Source organism: Alosa alosa, chromosome 9, assembly GCF_017589495.1.
Source record: "Alosa alosa isolate M-15738 ecotype Scorff River chromosome 9, AALO_Geno_1.1, whole genome shotgun sequence".
Classification (NCBI taxonomy): domain Eukaryota; kingdom Metazoa; phylum Chordata; class Actinopteri; order Clupeiformes; family Clupeidae; genus Alosa; species Alosa alosa.
Window position 1 is genome coordinate 34,452,849 of NC_063197.1, and position 19,733 is coordinate 34,472,581.

General features: G+C 42.2%; 2 protein-coding genes across 6 annotated transcripts in view; both read right to left on the reverse strand.

Moving 5' to 3' along the window:
* Positions 1-1,851: 1,851 nt before the first annotated feature.
* LOC125300315 (ELAV-like protein 1) lies at positions 1,852-7,696 on the reverse strand. Of its 4 annotated transcripts, none has more exons than XM_048252102.1 (8): positions 7,559-7,696; positions 6,288-6,347; positions 6,075-6,134; positions 5,741-5,912; positions 4,324-4,427; positions 3,291-3,444; positions 2,703-2,928; positions 1,852-2,381 (listed from the first exon to the last, which is right to left on the reverse strand). In XM_048252102.1, the coding sequence occupies exons 2-8, from the start codon at positions 6,321-6,323 to the stop codon at positions 2,057-2,059; spliced, it is 1,077 nt and encodes a 358-aa protein (XP_048108059.1). In that variant the 5' UTR covers positions 6,324-6,347; positions 7,559-7,696; the 3' UTR covers positions 1,852-2,056. The 4 variants fall into 4 exon arrangements, with proteins under 4 accessions (XP_048108059.1, XP_048108058.1, XP_048108057.1 ...); XM_048252101.1 differs by having other exon boundaries at positions 3,288-3,444; XM_048252100.1 differs by having other exon boundaries at positions 5,717-5,912.
* A 4,548-nt stretch (positions 7,697-12,244) lies between these two features.
* si:ch73-60h1.1 (calcium/calmodulin-dependent protein kinase type IV) overlaps positions 12,245-19,733 on the reverse strand; it is a 41,164-nt gene continuing 33,675 nt past the window's right edge. For both annotated transcript variants that reach the window (XM_048252097.1, XM_048252098.1), the window contains 4 exons: positions 18,057-18,132; positions 17,508-17,634; positions 15,421-15,573; positions 12,245-12,918 (listed from right to left, as the gene is read on the reverse strand). In XM_048252097.1, coding sequence (XP_048108054.1) covers positions 12,334-12,918; positions 15,421-15,573; positions 17,508-17,634; positions 18,057-18,132 — 941 coding nt within the window. In that variant the 3' untranslated portion in view covers positions 12,245-12,333. The remainder of the gene's footprint in view (positions 12,919-15,420; positions 15,574-17,507; positions 17,635-18,056; positions 18,133-19,733) is intronic.

The following is a 19,733-nucleotide window of genomic DNA, read 5'->3' on the forward strand; positions in this document are numbered from 1 at the left end:
TTTCAAGCCATTTTTTTTTCATGAGCTGTAAGCCATAATCAAGATTGAAACAAAAAAAAGGCTTGACATATTTCACTTTATATCTAATGAATCTAGATATATGAAAGATTTGCCACTTCATCATTCTCTAGAAGTTTTCGGTAACACTTTACTTGACAGTATCGACATAAGAGTGACATGACTGTGTCATGAACACATGACACCGTCATGATACATGAACCCGAACCTTAACTTATGACAAAAACCAAATGTCACCTAATAACAGAAGCGTTATGCCATAAACGTTTATGACTTGTTTATTACACGTTCATGACAGTATCATGTCACTCTTATGTCAATACAGTCAAGTAAAGTGTAACCCAGTTCATCATTATATGATTTTTGGGGGATTGCGTAGGCCAATTTGGATTTAGGGTGAGGGGGCATACTTTATGGAACACCCCCCCCCCATTTCAGGACTCCCTGATTATCCACGGAGACAGAATAGGTGGTTCTACACAAAGAATCGTACACAACATGTTACGGATTCATACCTACATCTCCTGGAAACAGTTCCCATGCAAATGTCTGTGGAGCTGAAAGGTGGAATCATGTAGTTAGATGTTGATGGAAAACATCTGAAAGCCATCAGTCAGACTACAGGTCTGTATAGACTGGGCAGACTGACTGGTTTTTATGTAATAATGGCTATAGAAAGTTGCCTCATTTAAGAATACAATACCAGATCATTTGATAATACAATACAAAAATTTCTTCATCCAGTGGGAAGTGTAGTAGAAAAAACAGGTTGAAAGTGATATTGGTTAGAAACTAAAAAAATAAATAAAAGAAAAAAGAGAAAACTGGGCTAGTGGAGAGGCTACATGTTGGGTCGCCAGAAGTCTTATTCGTGTTTGGTCACGCTTGTGTGAGGCAGCCGGAAAGATATGCAAGGGTCAATCTAAATCTTAATTGAACATTTTCCATTACTGAAACTCAGTGAACAAAAGGTGAGGGCAGAGAAGTGCTTTTGAAAAAAAAAAAAAAAAAAAAAAAAAAAGTCCTATCAATTTGAAAGAAACAAAACAGACACAATACAAACCAAACGAGAAGAAAATGTTTCATCAAAACAAAATGTTTAATATTTGTAATGGAAGCAACACATTAGAAAGGGGAAAGAAAAAAAAAAAAAAAAAAAAAAAAAAAAAAACACAAAAACAATGTTTTTACAAAGCATGACTGCATTCACACTTTCATCATTTCGTTTGCAATCCAGGAACTGAGTGAATACCTCTTCCTGTGTACCAAATGAACACCATGGCAAGACATGTCTAAGTACTTTATTTCAATTACTTCAGAGAAGCAGACACCCCCGCAGTCTAAAAAGTTAAATAATTCAGGTCATGCTTACATCTGAAGGAAGGAAAAAAAATAGATTCATGTTAACGGTTCAGAACGTCATCTCGTATTAAAACGACTTTGGAAGGTGAAAAAAAAAAAAAAAAAAAAAAAAGATTCTTTTACCTTTGGTCCTTTGTATACAAGTGTCCATTTTGTTCAAATCACTGGACCGCACCCCCCAAATCCCCCAGCATCCCCGAATCACTGGGTTCGTAAGCAACACCTGCTTCGACTACCCATGGAGTGTCCCAACTTCGCTAACGGGCTGGAAGGTCGAGGCCTACTTTAATCTAAGGCTTCCTAACATTCTCTTCTATTATCAGACTTGTGGCCGCCTGGTGAGCAGCTCTGCGCAACGCTGCCCGCGGAGCTGCCGTCTTATTCCCTTTACATACATATGGCACATTCTTCAAAATCACCAAAACTGATACGTCTGCATGAGGAAAAGAAAATAAATTGGTCTCTCTTGCGAATCTTGGAGGAAAAAAAAAAAAAAAAAAAGATTTTGCATTTAAATCCAAGATCCAATAAGATATCTACACCTACTCTCTAGGACAAAGATGCACATTACAGATGTAGAAATTCTATTTATACAGTTATTTAAAAAAGAAAAACATTTCTACAATCAGGCTTTACAAACACCTCCTTCATCCTCCACCCTGTGTACAAAAATAGTCTACTTGTGAGACTTGCTTGTTTTGAAAGACACTTGCAAGACTTTGTCTCCTAGGCGATAACCATTGAGGCTTGCAATTGCCATGGCAGCCTCCTCATAGTTTGTCATGGTAACAAACCCGAAGCCTTTGCACTTGTTAGTGTTGAAGTCGCGGATGACCTTGACATTAGTGACCGCACCGAAGGGGCCGAACATCTGCCAGAGGATGCCCTCGTCTGCGTCCTGGCCCAGGTTGTAGATGAAGATGCACCAGCCCGACGCAGAGTTCCCGGGCACATTCATCCCCGACACGCTGCCCATGTGATCCACGCTCATGGGGGAAAACCTGGAGCAGGTCAGACACACAGACAGGACGTCTCAGGAGTCTTTTCTACATTTGCATGATTCGTTTAGTGCAGTCATCCAATCTTGGATACATTTGCATGATTCATGTGCAATATTGTTAAGATCATGAACACGAAACAAAAGCAAACAGTGTTTATAAAATCCAGTAGCACTTTGGTATGCCTGGAAACATATTATACAAGGTCATTTTAATAGAAGAATAACTTTACAATTTAAATAAATTACCAACTAAATCAATGGGAATTAAAACGAACAAAAACAGTTCAAGATGTTAGGTAGATATTAGGGATCAGGCACCAACCTGAACCTCTGTGCCTGGTGATGCACTGGCCCGTTGAAGCGTCGTGATTGGTTGTGGTAGAGCTGGGAGAGCAGCTGGGAGTTCCTGGCCTGGTTGGGATTGGCTGCGAACTTCACCGTGATTGGCTCGGCGGCACCAGGAGGCTTCGTGCCGTTCAGGTGCTTAATGGCGTCCTCGGCCTCCATGCGCTTGTCAAACCGGATGAAGGCCACGCCCCGGGACAGACCTGATCAAGACGGACGAGAGAGGGGCCACATATTGACATAGACTTTCTAGACGGGTCATTAAGGTCAAACAAAGATAGGCTGTATTCTATATACATATTGAAACTTTCCTAATTAAAAAAAATCCTTCCAAATCCTACCAGAGTGGCCGTGCACTGAATGAAGCTTTATTTAGCAGATAAGTCCATACATACAAACATAAGACAAGATCGATAAAATACACAGAATATATACCAAAACATCAGTTTACATATATGCATTTACATACATACCATATTACTTTAGCTTTGATAATATTGCACTTGTTTTTATTAATGTAAAGCACATTGAATGAATGGTAAAAAATCCTGGGTTGACTCACTACCTGTGGCCTGGTCCACCAGTACCCGTGAGTTGATGATGCGGCCGAAGCGCATGAACATGTCCTCAACGTCCTTTTGGGTCATGTTCTTCGGCAGGCCACTGATGTACAGGTTCGCATCCTTGATGGTCTCGGAGCTCGGACGAGCGTAGGAGACCTGTCCACAAGGACAGAAAGGTTAGAGGTCAAAATCACAAATATCTGGCACCTGCCGTGCCAAGCCAAAACAAACCAAACAAATCATATTCTAATTTCCATCATTCCCCAAAAAAACATTAGATGGTCACTTTTAGCAAAAAAAATTTTTTTAAATTCTATAATGTTAGAGAACAGTCTTGCTGGATTCACCATAATGTCAAAACAAGATGAGGGGGAAAAATTAAAGTTGAAAATAAAACCCAAATAAACCTTAACATTTCAGGAAGTGTTTAAAAACACACAACTGTGAGCTAGGCTAAAAAATTTAAATCAATGAAATAATAATAAAAAAGGACAAATGGAGAACAGTAATAATCCTGAAAGAAATAATAAAATAAAAATAAATTGTAACGAGACTAACAAAGCAGGGCTTTGGTTCGGCACAATGTCATACTCAAGCAAAGCGGTTTCTCTTGTAAATCTTACTCAAGCAAAGCGGTTTCTCTTGTAAATCTTTTCATACGCGATGAAAGAAAATCCGTCAGGATTGTAAACCATCAGAAAATAAATGAAAGAGAAACTTCAGTATAATTCTGTACCGAAAAAAAAACCTTGCCAGAAAAGGGCGAGCCAATTGGAAATATTTCTCATCATAAAAAAGGTCACAGAAAATTAAAAACAATGAAATAATAATTCAAAAATAGTGAAAATAATAAAATTTGAAAACGATAAAAAAAATTCCACAGTAGTCCATGACCTCCATCACATCAGAAGTGTTGAATCCTTACATGTTAAAAACAAACAACATCACTGGACAGCTGTTGGCTGCCAATAGTTGTGTAGCACTACAAATGTATGAGAGTACACATGGAAACAGAAACACCTGTAGGCACGTTACCTTGATAGTTTTAGACTGTAGTCTCAGCCCATTGAGAGTACTGATTGCCCTTTCTGCATCACTAGGGTTAACAAAGTTAACAAATCCGTACCCTAAACTGTGGCCTAGAGAAAAAAAAAGGAAAACAACAAAATAAAATAACAAACGTTTGTGTCCACATTCTGCAGACGTTTTGTACACAAACCAAAGAATAACATGACAGGAGTTTCCCCAAATTGAACATCTGGAATAAAACAAAATACAGGAGAAGCTGTAAAAAAAACAAAAACATTATTGACAAAGCAGATGACAGAATTTACAATCTAGTCAAACTCCATCAAGTAAAGACAACTAGAAAAAAATCTTTCAAACAGTTTAAAGACAATGAATACAAATGTCCATAAATGTTTTAAAACAGTGCAAGATAAACCATCAGCAAATCCACTGAAAGAAAGAACCACCACGGTAACTCAAAAGGCACCAAGATAAAAACAAAAGGCATTTTAAAGGACAGCAGAGAACATTTTTGTCACATGAAGTACAGAGAGGAAAGCAGAGAGGAAGTTAGAGGCGGTGATCAATAAAACTGAAGTGCCACAATCCCAGTAGTCCTCAGTCATGTCAAAGAAACAGGAAGGAAACCAATAAGGACAAAAACACAGATTCCTCGAGCAGCTGCACGTCATGCAAGACTAGAGGAGCTATTAGGAGTTTGCCTTATACAGGACTGAATAAAGTCATTATATGAAATAAAATACTTTAGCTTGTTAGGTTTCCTGACTAATGCTCAATCTCCATTAAGATAAGAAAGGGTGGTAAAAATGGGAATTTCTGAATCTAGATCAAGGCATTTGAAACTTCACCTCTAAAACAAATACAGAATACATTTCTTAAGACAGTAAACTGGAGAATAAAAAAAATAGGTGGTTTTTGAGAAACTAATCAAAAATAAAATAACCAAATTCCAAAAATGTCAAGACTTAAAAGTAAATGAAATGTTGATACAGGCAGCAGGCAAAGACTGTTTTTAACTCACCGTGCTATATCAAAGAGCTCAACACAAGAACGTGGAGCACCAAAGAAGCATTGATAAAACGAGAGAACACTGAACAGGTGGTACAAGTGTGATCACTTCAGAAAGTGCAGGGGATTATGGGAACTACAAACCATGATCAAATAATAGATCAATAAATCATTGGCCAAGTGAAAATGCATATTTATATATCTTTACAAAATGCACCGTCTTCACAAACCAGGTGGGAAAAACGAGTGAGCGCATTAAAGACAAGAAAAAAGGGGAGAGGTGTGGGGGTGCGGTGGGGTGGGGTGGTTGGAAAGATCAAACCGGACCTCGCCCCCCCCCCAAAAAGGGACTTAACTGAGTAGAAGGTAAAATAAAAGGCTTTGGACTCACTCTGGTTTCTCTGATAAGGATTACCTGCCGCTTTATCCCTAATGAGTTTGGCAGACTCCACCTCCCCGATGCTGCTGAACAGGGAGCGGAGCTCGTCCTGCGTCATGTTCTGCGGCAGGTAGTTAACGATCAGGTTGGTTTTGGCGTCCTTGGGCTCGTCTCCCATATGGTCCTCGTACCCATTATCATACGCCTCCTGCGGGCAGAAAAATCACTCGATAAACCAACCACCCAGAACATGAGCAGAAACTGAACCGCATGTTCTCCAGTCTGCCCTATTGTGCTAAAAACCCTGATCAACGCAGGGAAGACAGTACATTACTCTACAGACATAGAGTGGTGTTTTCGATGGACTCACAGATTTCATGTGTGACTGTGAATCTCTGTCGTTGCCCTGACAGCTTTGCACTTCACACACCTGTAAAGAGAGAGAGACAATAAGATATTAACAAAAAGATCATCAAAGAGGTACTGGTAGAGCCACTGGTTGTTCACAATGACCGCAAACACCCTGAAATCAAACACAAGCTCCTGACTTGAATAAACTGCAAGCCAACTTAGATTTACTTACTTTTAGGTATCGAATGTGGCCCCTTCTGACTGCCATGTAGACACTTTACTGATTCCAAGTCTGCCAAAAACATGCATAGCGCCATCAGACAACCATAAGACGTTACATTTTCACTACGATTAAGAGTCAAGGTATAGTTACAAGCTATTCCAACTATTCGGACAAAACTACGCTTAAACAGCTTTGCTAGTACGAATAACCTAGTAACGTTATAACGTGAACAGCCAACAGTGGTCCGCGAACGTTAACCCTCTTATGTACAATCCACCATAGTTAACAGATATGCAATGTAGTTAACTAATTTGTTGCAGCTAACAATGTTGAACTTTGGGCAAGCCTACCTGCGAAATGCATTTAAAATGCCAAAGGGCATAATACGCGTCGAAACTTGATCCTCAGCTACAAGAACAATCCCCATGACTAAACGATACCGCTCAAATGGCTGGGTGTTAGCTTCACGTTGCGTACCAGCCAACCAACGTTACCTGGCCACTCAAAATGGTGCTAATCATTTTCGAGTTTCTGAAGCTATATTAAAATGAAACCATACCAAACATCCAATTGCTGACCATCGAATCAAACCAAAAAATGTTAACGTTACAGTGGTCTCTATCGTCCAAAGGCAAATGAGGCCTAGTGGTAACTTAGCTGGGTAGCTTACCATTAGCTGACAAAACACGCTAACGTTACCCGGTGGGCTAATATGCTAGACAGACATCGAAACCTTTATGCAACATTTTATAAGATGGTTATGGATACGCTTTTGTCCAAAAGATGAAAATGTATTATTTTAAGCAATGAACGACCCACATTGAAACCCTGAAACTCGATGGCGGCTGCAACCTTTACTAACTAGGTTAGCTTATGAAACGCCGTGAGCAAACAACGAATTTTGGGTTGTCGTCCTGCATAGACAACGTTACTATGCTACTTAGCAGGTACGTTAGTTGTAGGCTAACATTAGCGTCCCAATGCAACACGACAACTAATTGCACATTCAGGGTAGATTCAGGAGTTTCTGTAAATTGCATGTTGTTGTGTTATCGTGTCGTCGATGTAAAGCAGGATAATTAACTCAATAACAGACAACCATTGTATGCGTGGCCTAGTATTAATGTTAACTTAGGCGCCTTTGCGGCCTTTCTTTCGCCACATGGATCCGGCTTATATGCGTATCACGCATGCTTTAATGTTCGCAAAGCTAACGTACAACTGCGTCGTCCTTAACACAGCAAATCAATTTGATATTTTCCATAAAACCAAATACTTACATAACGAAGCGTATATGTTCCTCCGTCACCTGAAGGTGATAAGTTACAGCAATTTGATCTTGATGGTCGTGTGGTCCGGGTCCTGCAAATGGGTTCCCCTTGGAAGCTAGCTACCTTTTAACACCAACCAGATGGCGCAGCGACACAGGCCGGTTTAAGCTCCGCCTCCGGCCCATCTCAAAAGCGCGCAGCTCCAGAGGAAGAAGATGGGCGGTAGGCTATGTAGGCCTAGCTAAATTCACTAATTAATTAAAATACACTTTGTACAACGTATTTTCAAATTGCATTATACATTTCCAATAGCATACTATAATGTCTTACTGAACTGAAAATTGCATTGCCATTTGTATTTTGCTACATATGCTGCATAGTTTTCAAAAAACATAAAAACAAACGCTAACTGCATAGGCTATTAATTAAGTGGAAGGGGAACAGAGGAGTCTTTAAACATGTCTAAACAGTCCCAAAACTAGTAGAACATAAGGAAACTCCTGACTGTAACCTCTTACCTCTTACCGTTAATAGATGGTGGACACAGCAGACGCATCAGCGGACTGCTTTGGGCAAGATAAGTGTCCGACTGACCAGGGTTTTCTGCAGTCTGGGGCTGGGCAGTATTTGCAATGATTTAAATAATCCCGTCCCAACTCACTATTAATTAGCCTACATTTTGTGCAATCCAAAGATAACATAATAATAACTGCTAAATGAATAACTGTGAATGTAAATAATAACCTGACATAGGCAGGGATGGATTACTGCACGGGCCTACCGGGCCCAGGCCCAGGGGCCCAAGGGGTCAGGGGGCCCTGAAGCCCAAACCCAAACTGAAGCCCAAACCCTAACCCTTTGCATGGAATCATTGCCTCAATATCAACAAATCAGGATGTAGGCTATGAATCTGATTGAATTTAGTATTGGCCACCCCCAAAATGCACCAGAATACAGGAAATCACATCAAACAAATTAAAATGTTCTGGGAGGACCCCAACCCCCACACAATACACACATACGACAATAAGTGGGGGGCCCTTAATACATCTGGGCCCAGGGCCCCGAAAGTTCAAAATTCGCCATTGGACATAGGAATAGGCAGAAATATGTTTTTTGTAATTTGTGATTGCTCACATCAATTAAAGCTCATAGCCTATCAGGTGTTCCTCTTACCACTGTGTTGGCCAGGAATGATTACTTAGAATCACTTAATGGCCCACTTAACACTAAAATGAACATATTTGACACCAGACAATGGCTTCACAATTTGAGTGATTGGGCTCAATGTCAGGCTCCCATCAAGTTGACGCCATTCACAGCAATCATAATCCTGCATGAATTAGGCTGTTTACACGACACCGCCGGGTGGATTTTCTCTTACCGCTTTCACACCTTAAACGACTCCGGCAAGAAAAAACCTCGCGTGTACACACAGAGGTGTAACCGGCTAAATGTGCTGTAGTGCATATGCCAGACCAGTCGATGGCTTCGCTGTGTAGAAGCTTCACGATAATTTCGCTGCGAATCGCGTGAAAGAAAACATTGTTGAAACAGTTTGTTAAGCCAGAGAATGTCTAATAAGGGCTCTGGTTAAGCAGTCGCATGAAATAAGGAGACTACAGACAATTCGGTTTTCAATTCAACTGTTAAACTAATAAAGTTCATTTTCAAGGTATGTGACTGCTATGTGAAATTTCAAATGCTTAGCCTACGCATTGCATTAGGTCTGAGCACCACTGGAGAACATGCAGTAAGCTAATGTTTAACTAAGTTAAGATAACGTGTGCTTCTAACTTAGCCACTAAAGGCTGATAGGCTACATTGTGCACATAAATCATGACAGGGGAAAGAAAAACATTTTAATATGATAAATAAATGGTTTGGTTTGTTTTGACAAGCAACATGTCAGGTCGAGTGCCGTGGCTGAGTTGAGAGGTGGGGCTATGTCGTCATAAAGTTGCCAGCTTCGCACCTACAGGCGTCTACACAGCGAAAGTTAGCCGGCGGTTTCAAAAGTTCCCACTTCGGAAGCCGGTTTCAAAAGCTGTCGGTTTCAGTCTCCTAAACTGCCGGCGTCGTGTACATGCAAGGCGTAACCAGTGGCGCAAAAAGTGGGTATGCGCTATATGCGGCGCATAGGGGCACAGCTCCATGGGGGCGCCAAAGCATGGTAAAAAAAAAAAGAATAATATATTTGGTATTTTCTATATGTAGCTACTGCTGTCCGTTTCTGAATCATTTCAACATTTTCTCAATGTTCTATAACATTTTAGAGGACTAACAGGCTAGAGAGTAGGCTCTATCTCATAAGACCCAGGGAGTTTGGGCTACCGTGGAGCTTGGCGAAAGCAGATAGGCCTACGAGTAGTGAGCACTGTCTATGGTAGTGAGTTGCCGTCTATGGAAAAAGATGGATACAGCAAAAAAAAAGCTGTTGACGACTACAAATAGAAAAGAAAGAGGGAAAAGGAGATGGCATGTCAAGGGATGCAACAGCAGTTAAATAAAGTGGACGGTGAAAGGCAACAGGTAGGATTTAAAGTGATGACGTCTGTACTTGGAGGCTTTCAAATATGAATGTTAACAGACTAACTAGTGTTTTTTAACCATAATGCCGATTGAAACATAGCCTATTCCATTCAGATAGCTAGGTGTATACCATGTTCATAATAATCATATTTTTATTTTAATGGCCAACTGCAAACAGAAATGTCATGCTAGCAGCAACTCATTACATGTTTCCATATCCTAACAATGAAGGCTCCTTGTAATAACTTAATATTGTGTTGTTAATGTGGTGCAAACCAACAAGGCTAGAGTGCCTATCAGCCTTATCCATTGTGAGCAATAACTGGCAAAAGGACGTTATGAGAACCGTTTAGACTCTCTTAAAGTGGCAACGCACCATTTATCAATACTTATCAAGTATAACATCAAGTTAAACATCAAATTGGCAGCATTTCTTTAAAAACATATTCAATAGACACTAATGCACAGTAATAGTGTAAATTATTGGCCTTTTGTTTTGCTTTAGTTGTTTATGGGTTTTTTTTTTTGGGGCGCCAATATTGTTGTTGCATACCCCTCAAAAATGGGTAGCTGCGCCCCTGGGCGTAACCGTTAACAAAACCTCACCGGTTTCACAAAAACCGGCGTCGTGTGCACGGCCCCTTAACCTGCCAGTCCTTTCCCCATGAACTGTACCCTACACATGAAATTAAGCAAGTATTCACTCTTTTGCAACACCAGAATATCAGATGTATAACAGCATTTTAATTTAAGTTTATTCATAAAAACACTATATAGCTTTAAATCAAACACAAATATCACCTATACTTATTGTTTATTAAACCTAAATACAATATACTACGCAATGTTTGGTATTTGTAAAATATTTTATGCTATGCACAATTATGAGTAATGAGTAATTACAAGTCAACAGTATATACAATGGCTTCTTGATATCATTCATCATAACATTGTTTTGTCTTTTGTTGGCAATGACTAAGATAGAAGAGGGATTGATACTTGAAATCAAGCTATTAAAACTCATTTTCTCTGATTAAAAGGAAACATAAAAAGGAGAACATAAAGGGCAAAAGGAAAAGAAGCAAACAAAACCAAAAGCTTAATCCGATCAGATGACTGAGGTTCCCAGGAACTAGCCCTTCAGAGGTGGTCATTACCAAGATGGCCTCGATTGGTGTGGGCGGGGGTGTTTGTGTCTGACACCTCTAAGGTTTTGGCCCTTTACATTTGAAGCGTTTTGATTGGGTGGGCATGTGCTGAACGTGAGGGGAAGCCCCTGTCTGCAGAGGAGGTAGAGAGTGTGGTGGCCACGGAAGCAGCGCTGGGTAGCATGGCATCATGGGTAGCCAGCTGTACCCAACCATGGGACGGGAAGAGAGCATGGCATCATGGGTAGCCAGCTGTACCCAACCATGGGACGGGAAGAGAGCATGGCATCATGGGTAGCCAGCTGTACCCAACCATGGGACGGGAAGAGAGCATGGCATCATGGGTAGCCAGCTGTACCCAACCATGGGACGGGATGAGAGGGAGCATCACAGATTACAGCTAAGCAAAATGTGCTATGACCATATATTCAAATGAAAGGAGGACACATTATTATTTTTTTAAAAGTAGAACAATAAGGATATATATTTTAAATATAACTATATTTACAAATAGTAGGTGCTATTACCAATTATTCCAAAAACAATTACGTAGTCATATAATATTATGGTCACTAACACAACATCCCAATAATCTGAGCACTCTAGAGCATAAAAGGAAGCCTGCTGCTTGCTGTGATTTGCATATGCTAACAATTATATAAATGTACAGATGAAGACGGAGACACAATCAACCTGATTCTCAGATGTCCCTCTCGAGGGACACACACTGAGAGACGATGGGAGGTAAAAGCATTTCATGGCAGTCAAGTCATAAGCGGGCAGTTGGAAGCCTGTCAGCGCAGTCTATTACACAACCATTGAGAACAAATGTGCATGGCGAGAAAAGGTTGACCGTATGTGCAGAGTTGGTCTCTAGTCCTTCCTCTCCTCGTCCAAGACAGTCTGAGATTCCCTTTGTCTGTGTTTTACCTGTGTGTGTTGTGTGTTGTGTGTGTGTGTGGGGGGGGTTCCAGTATGTCAGTGCCTTGACTGTGATCACACCTTAATGCCCCCTTTAATCCTGGGGACCCCTCTCTTACTGACACTGGGCAGTCTTGCTGCCCTCTCCTTTACTGACACTGGGCAGTCTTGCTGCCCTCTCCCTTACTGACACTGGGCAGTCTTGCTGCCCGCGTCCACTCCCGTGGTAAAGCCGTTGCTGAGGCCCTTGGGGCTGGGGGGCGAGGGTAGCACCAGCGCTGGCTCACGTTTCTCCCCGGTGCCCACCGCTGAGGTGCCCGCCGTTGAGGTGCCCACCGCAGAGCAGCTCTTCATGGGCAGCCGCAGCGGGAACGCGCCAGTCTTTGGGACGACCGAGGTCTGCTTCAGCGGGGGCCTGGTGAGGGGGGGTGCGGTCAGGGCACCAATGGGCGCCGCTGGCGGGGGAGGGGGTGTGCCGCTGCTGGGCTTGGGGCTGTGAATGGGCAGGAGGGGCGCGCTGGGGGCGCATGCGGGCACCGGCGTGGGCACGGACGTGGGCGTGGATGCCTCCGGCTTTTCCGCTGCTGTGCGAGGGCTCGGCGTCGTCTGCTCAGCGGCCTCCGGGTCAGTCTGGGACTCGAGGACGGGCTCTGTTTGCATGCTGCTCTGCCGGGACGTTTTGTCGGAGCCGGGCATCTCGCAGCTGTCCGTCCTCCTCCGCGAGCCCTCGTGCATCCGACTGGTCGCCACCACCGCCTTCATGGCAGCCTGCGGACAAGATGGAGGACAACCAAAGAGGACGAGATACGATGACAAATACTTTACTCCTCCAGAGGAAAATGCGGTCTCGACTCTTGCAACAGCACTGTCCAGTGCAAACACACACACACACACACACACACACACACACACACACACAGACACTCTTTTACACACACACACACACACACACAGACACTCTCTTACACACACACACACACACACACACACATAGCTTATCAGCTATATATGCTTCGGCTATATATATATTCAGCTTATCAGCTATATATGCTTCGGCTATATATATATTCAGCTTATCGGCTATATATGCTTCGGCTATATATATACTCAGCTTATCGGCTATTTATGCTTCAGCTATATATATATTCAGCTTATCAGCTATATATGCTTTGGCTATATATATACTCAGCTTATCGGCTATATATGCTTCGGCTATATATATATTCAGCTTATCGGCTATATATGCTTCGGCTATATATTCAGCTTATCGGCTATATATGCTTCGGCTATATAGGCTATATATGCTACGGCTATATATTCAGCTTATCGGCTATATATGCTTCGGCTATATACTCAGCTTATTGGCTATATATATATTCAGCTTATCAGCTATATATGCTTTGGCTATATATATATTCAGCTTATCAGCTATATATGCTTCGGCTATATATATATTCAGCTTATAAGTTTAGCGTTTGCAGCCATCTTGAATTTAGTCACGATAAGTCGAGCGACGAGTAACAATGAACAGGTATGATAAGGGATCAGATTCCAAAAATAATTCCGTGGAAATGCATGGATTCCAGTTGCTGCTACTGGAAGAAACTGGAATCCATGCATTTCCACTGAATTATTTTTGGAATCTGATTAAATTCTTTGGAATCTGACTAAATTCAAGATGGCTGCAAACGCTAAACTTTGTGAAGATACTGTCTGTATAAATCGTCTTGTAAGTAAACTACCAGTGCTTTTTCAAAGTTCTCAATGTCTCGTTTTAAATGTCAGGGCCCTCGGAAGTCTACCAATGAAGTGTGGAGATACATTGAGCCTCGTAAATGGTGTAAAACAGTGATTTATTTGCATGGCTAGCCCGATGCCGAAGCACCACCATTGAAAGAGCTGTTGGTAGCATTGGCTAACTAGCGCCAGATTTTGGAGTGCAGGGGACAAGCCGAGATGGGCTACGAGACACACCGTGCTTTCTATTTGTATCGTAAATCCGCCGCCCGAGTTGGAACGTGTAAATTACCCAGCTTTCTTGCGGCATTTTGGGCAGGCACGCCCACTTTACCTCGGAGTACTTGAGAGTACCCCGAGGTGGATGTACGACCTTACAAGAAACATGGCTGCGCCCATAGTTGAGATGAGATGACACGTATTTTTTTTGCATATGTACTGTGTTGGTCATGTTAATGTTGATGTAATGCTCTTACACACTAGATTACATTGCTGCTTCAATCCGGTCACCAATTCATGCATTGCACGGTTTTGCTGTGCCTGCAATACAATGTAACAATTTGTTTTCCAGCCGTTTAGCTAGAGGCTACATGTAGCACAAAACAATAACAATGACTAGCCTCCTGCTAATGCCCCCCGTGGCTCGAGAGAAACGCGTTCCTATAGCCACTCATTCCTACATGTTGTACGAGTGGGTGTACAATGATTTACAAGACAAATAAAAAGCAGCAATACGTTCACACTCGGTATCATGTTTCAACACACTTTAGGTCAATATCACACTGGAATTCTCCTTTAACACAGACTTTTCTTTATTTGAATTTCTTATTTATTTATTTTATTACTTGTTCATTTTTATTTGTTGTCTGTCTTGTATGTCTACCGTTAGGTGTCTCGGGTACGCTGGTGATCAGGCATCTTTTGTCTTGTGCGTAAATTGTTATTTTGTAAATATGTTTCTTTGTCTTGTTGTCACGGGAACACTGGCGACTACGCCGCTCCATCCGGCATCTTTTGTCTTTTTGTTATGTGTCTTGTTTGTGGAGCGCTTTGTGTTGCACTCTGTGCATGTTAAATGCGCTATAAAAATAAAACTGACTTGACTTGACTTCACATGCTGTAGTAAAAGGTGCAGTCCTTGATTTCATCTCACTTCACTACAGCTAGGGGGCGCTACATCTCCATCCAGGGTTAGCACTCCAATAAACTCCTCTGTCTGCCCAGGACAGGCTCTTTCAATGGGAAAATGCCTTTGATTGAGCCATTATTTCAGCCAATCAACACAGTGCTTCTGAAACATGAGGTGTGCTTTGATTGGCTGTTGAAGTCTGAGGACTGACTGTACCAGTCTAACGTGCAGTAAGCATCAAACTCCTGGAGTTAAACTTCTTAACTTATAATACCACAGTCTGGCTTTAAACCTGCAGTGCGGTATAAACTCCTGTATGATCAGTACTTAGCTACAGCTATAGTTAGCTATAGCCTCCCTTGACCTTGAACTGTATGTTCACTAGTTAGTCAGTCTCCCCTGACCTTGAGCTTGCGGCGAGCGTTGAACTCCTGTAGCTTCCTCTGGGTGGTGTCCATGTGGGAGAAGCGGGCAGCTTTGCCCAGAACCCAGGGGTGCTGCAGCGCCTGGTCCACCGTCAGACGCTTATGAGGGTCCTGGACAATCAGCTTACTCACCTACAATCAGCCCCATAGGAACACGTCAACACTGAAGTTACTCCATACATTACAATACATTACATTACATTACATTACATCCATTGCTCCATACATTACATTACATACATTACATTACATTACATACATTACATTACTCCATACATTACATTACATACATTACATTACTCCATACATTATATTACATACATTACATTACATACATTATTCCATACATTACATACATTACATTACATTACATTCCATACATTACATGACATCACTTTACTGACATCACTAGACCTGTAGTCAGCCCCATAGGAACATGTCAACATTTACATTACTCTATTCGCCTTGTTCACCCAGCGGCCATTACTGAGTCTGAGGGGTACACTTGCCATTACACCTCAGTCCAGCAGATGGTGGTGGTAATGCACTCTGTTTACACTATGTGTGTATGTGCATTATGTGTGTATGTGTGTATGTGCACTATGTGTGTATGTGTACTATGTGTGTATGTGCACTATGTGTGTATGTGCACTATGTGTGTGTGTACACTATGTGTGTGTGTGTGCACTATGTGTGTATGTGCACTGTGTGTATGTGTGTATGTGCACTATGTGTGTATGTGTGTATGTGCACTATGTGTGTATGTGTATGTGTGTATGTGCACTATGTGTGTATGTGCACTATGTGTGTATGTGCACTATGTATGTATGTGTGTATGTGCACTATGTGTGTATGTGCACTATGTCTGATTGTGCACTGTGTGTATGTGCACTATGTGTGTATGTGCACTATGTGTGAATGTGTGTATGTGCACTATGTGTGTATGTGCACTATGTGTGTATGTGTGTATGTGCACTATGTGTGTATGTGTAGGTTATATTATGTGTGTGTGTGTGATGCTGTGGTCTCTATGTGTGTGTGTGTATGCTATATTATGTGTGTGTGTGTGACGCTGTGGTCTCTAGGTGTGTATGTGTAGGTTATATTATGTGTGTGTGTGTGACGCTGTGGTCTCTATGTGTGTATGTGTAGGTTATATTATGTGTGTGTGTGTAGGTTATATTATTTGTGTGTGTGTGACGCTGTGGTTTCTATGTGTGTATGTGTGTGTGTGTAGGCTATATTATGTGTGTGTGAGATGCTGTGGTCTCTATGTGTATGTGTGTGTGTAGGCTATATTATGTGTGTGTGTGTGTAGGCTTTATTATGTGTGTGTGTGAGACGCTGTGGTCTCTGTGTGTGTGTGTACGCTATATTATGTGTTTGTGTGTGATGCTTTGTTCTCTATGTGTGTATGTGTAGGCTATATTATGTGTGTGTGTGAGACGCTGTTGTGTCTATGTGTGTGTGTAGGCTATATTATGTGTGTATATGCACTATGTGTGTATGTGTAGGCTATATTATGTGTGTGTGTGAGACGCTCTGGTCCCTATGTGTGTGTGTGATGCTGTGGTCTCTATGTGTGTGTGTGTGCTATATTATGTGTGTGTGTGATGCTGTGTTCTCTGTGTGTGTGTGTGTGTGTGTGTGTAGGCTATATTATGTGTGTGTGAGACGCTGTGGTCTCTATGTGTGTGTGTGTAGGCTATATTATGTGTGTGTGTGTGTGTGTAGGCTATATTATGTGTGTGTGAGACGCTGTGGTCTCTATGTGTGTGTGTATGCTATATTATGTGTGTGTGTGATGCTGTGTTCTCTATGTGTGTGTGTGTAGGCTATATTATGTGTGTGTGTGTGTGTGTGTAGGCTATATTATGTGTGTGTGTGTGTGTAGGCTATATTATGTGTGTGTGTGTGTGTGTGTGTGTGTAGGCTATATTATGTGTGTGTGTGTGTAGGCTATATTATGTGTGTGTGTGTGTAGGCTATATTATGTGTGTGTGTGTGTGTGTGTGTAGGCTATATTATGTGTGTGTGAGACGCTCTGGCCCCGGGAGAGAGCTCACCAGGTCCTTAGCGTTGAGGGACACCTCGTCCCACCAGGGGGAGACAAACTCATAGTCACAGTTGAGGATGCGGCTGTACATGTACTGATCCCCCCGCGGGTCGAAGAATGGTTCAAACCCACACAGTCTGACGGAGGGGAGAGGGACACAGACACAGACAGAGACAGGGGAGACCATTGCAGCAGGCGCCACTGTTTGGCTTGGCAGTGGAACAACACATATTAAATGACCTATAAAGACCATTAAACTATTACTGTTTATTATAAACTTAACGACTATAGCTACATTGTTACTACTATATATATATACACTATATATACTATTACACTATATATCAATATTCATTATTGCAGGGATCTCAGCAGGGAAATTCTATTATATTGTAATACACAATATTCACTAGTTTCATCTCCTCACTGTTGATGTGAAACGTGTTGTAATAATGTGCAAGTGACTCACAGGATGTAGAATAATGTGCAAGAGACTCACAGGATGTAGAATAATGTGCAAGAGACTCATAGGATGTAGAATAATGTGCAAGCGACTCACAGGATGTAGAGAATGACTCCTACAGACCACATGTCCACTTCCGGTCCATACGCATTGCCACGGAGGATCTCTGGAGCTGACACACACACACACAAACACACACACGCGCGGTCAGAGTCAGGCATTCTTACAAACACACATACACACACACACACACACACACACGCACACGCACGCACACGCACACACACACACACACACGGTCAGAGTCAGGCTTTTACACAAAAAGTCCCTAACAGATCCTGTCCAGTTCTGCCGTATCTGCACCAGGTCAGAGCCGAGTCCATTGCCAAGGCAACCTCCATTTGGACTGTGAGCGGAGAGTCTGACTCTCATCGTGCTTATAACATCGTGCTCATAACATCGTGCTCATTCGCACCAAAGTTGGTGACATCTGGCACCGAGGGGCCTAGGAACAGACGCGGGCGAGAACAGCAGCTCTCATGGCCAGACACTTGTGCTGTGAAGATGACGGCGCGAGAACAGCAGCTCTCATGGCCAGACACTTGTGCTGTGAAGATGACGGCGCGAAAACAGCAGCTCTCATGGCCAGACACTTGTGCTGTGAAGATGACGGCGCGAGAACAGGCCTGTGATGTGATGAGTAGGCGCCCAAAGCTGTGCTCTCAGCTGTCAACTACCATCAGCTAGTTTGTTTTGCAGGCACATTTTACTCACATTTATTTTTTATTTATCTATCTTTTCTTTTGGTTTTGTAAAATGCTGTGTTCATTTTCTACTTTGAGGTATCATATTTCGCTGCATATAATTCCTCATTTGTATATCGCTTCGGATAAAACTGCTCAATATAAATTCATATTATTCAACACCAGCCTTTTTGTCTTCTTCATACACCAATCAAATTACAGCAGAGATATAATAATACACCTGATGAAGGATGTAGCTTTGCCTGATCATATTTCCTCTTCCTGTCACAAAAAGGGCCCAGACGCCTGCACACCCAACACCCACCCACACAAACACACACACACACACACACACACACACACATACACACACACACACCCAAGCCTCTGCGAGAGGTCAGAAAGGAAAGTGGACAACACACACACACACACACACACACACACCCAAGCCTCTGCGAGAGGTCAGAAAGGAAAGTGGACAACACACACACACACACACACCCAAGCCTCTGCGAGTGCTCAGAAAGGAAAGTGGACAAAGAATCTCAGGAGGGCTGAGATATGGAGGCCCTCCGTGAACATTTGGAGCAAATCTGACCAGTTATGGGAGCACACACAAACTCACACACACACACACACACACACACACACACACAGTTGGATGGTTAGACTGACGGACCTGACTATACCCTCCACTGTCCCGTGATAGGAGACAAGGGTAATAAAGGCAATTACAGGGTTAAGTAAGCAAGCTAGCCTGCAAACGGTTAAGTAAGCAAGCCAGCCTGCAAACGGTTAAGTAAGCAAGCTAGCCTACAAACAGGGTTAAGTAAGCAAGCTAGCCTCTCATAAAGGATTCAAGCAACCACGGAAATGAGCTCACTTGAATATGTATGATGATGGATCTGGCAAGCATCACAACAAAACTGAGGACCTGTTTTAAGTATAAGTATTTATACTTTTTTGATACCGTGAGGGAAATTTGGTCTCTGCATTTAACCCAATCGGTGAATTAGTGAAACACAAACAG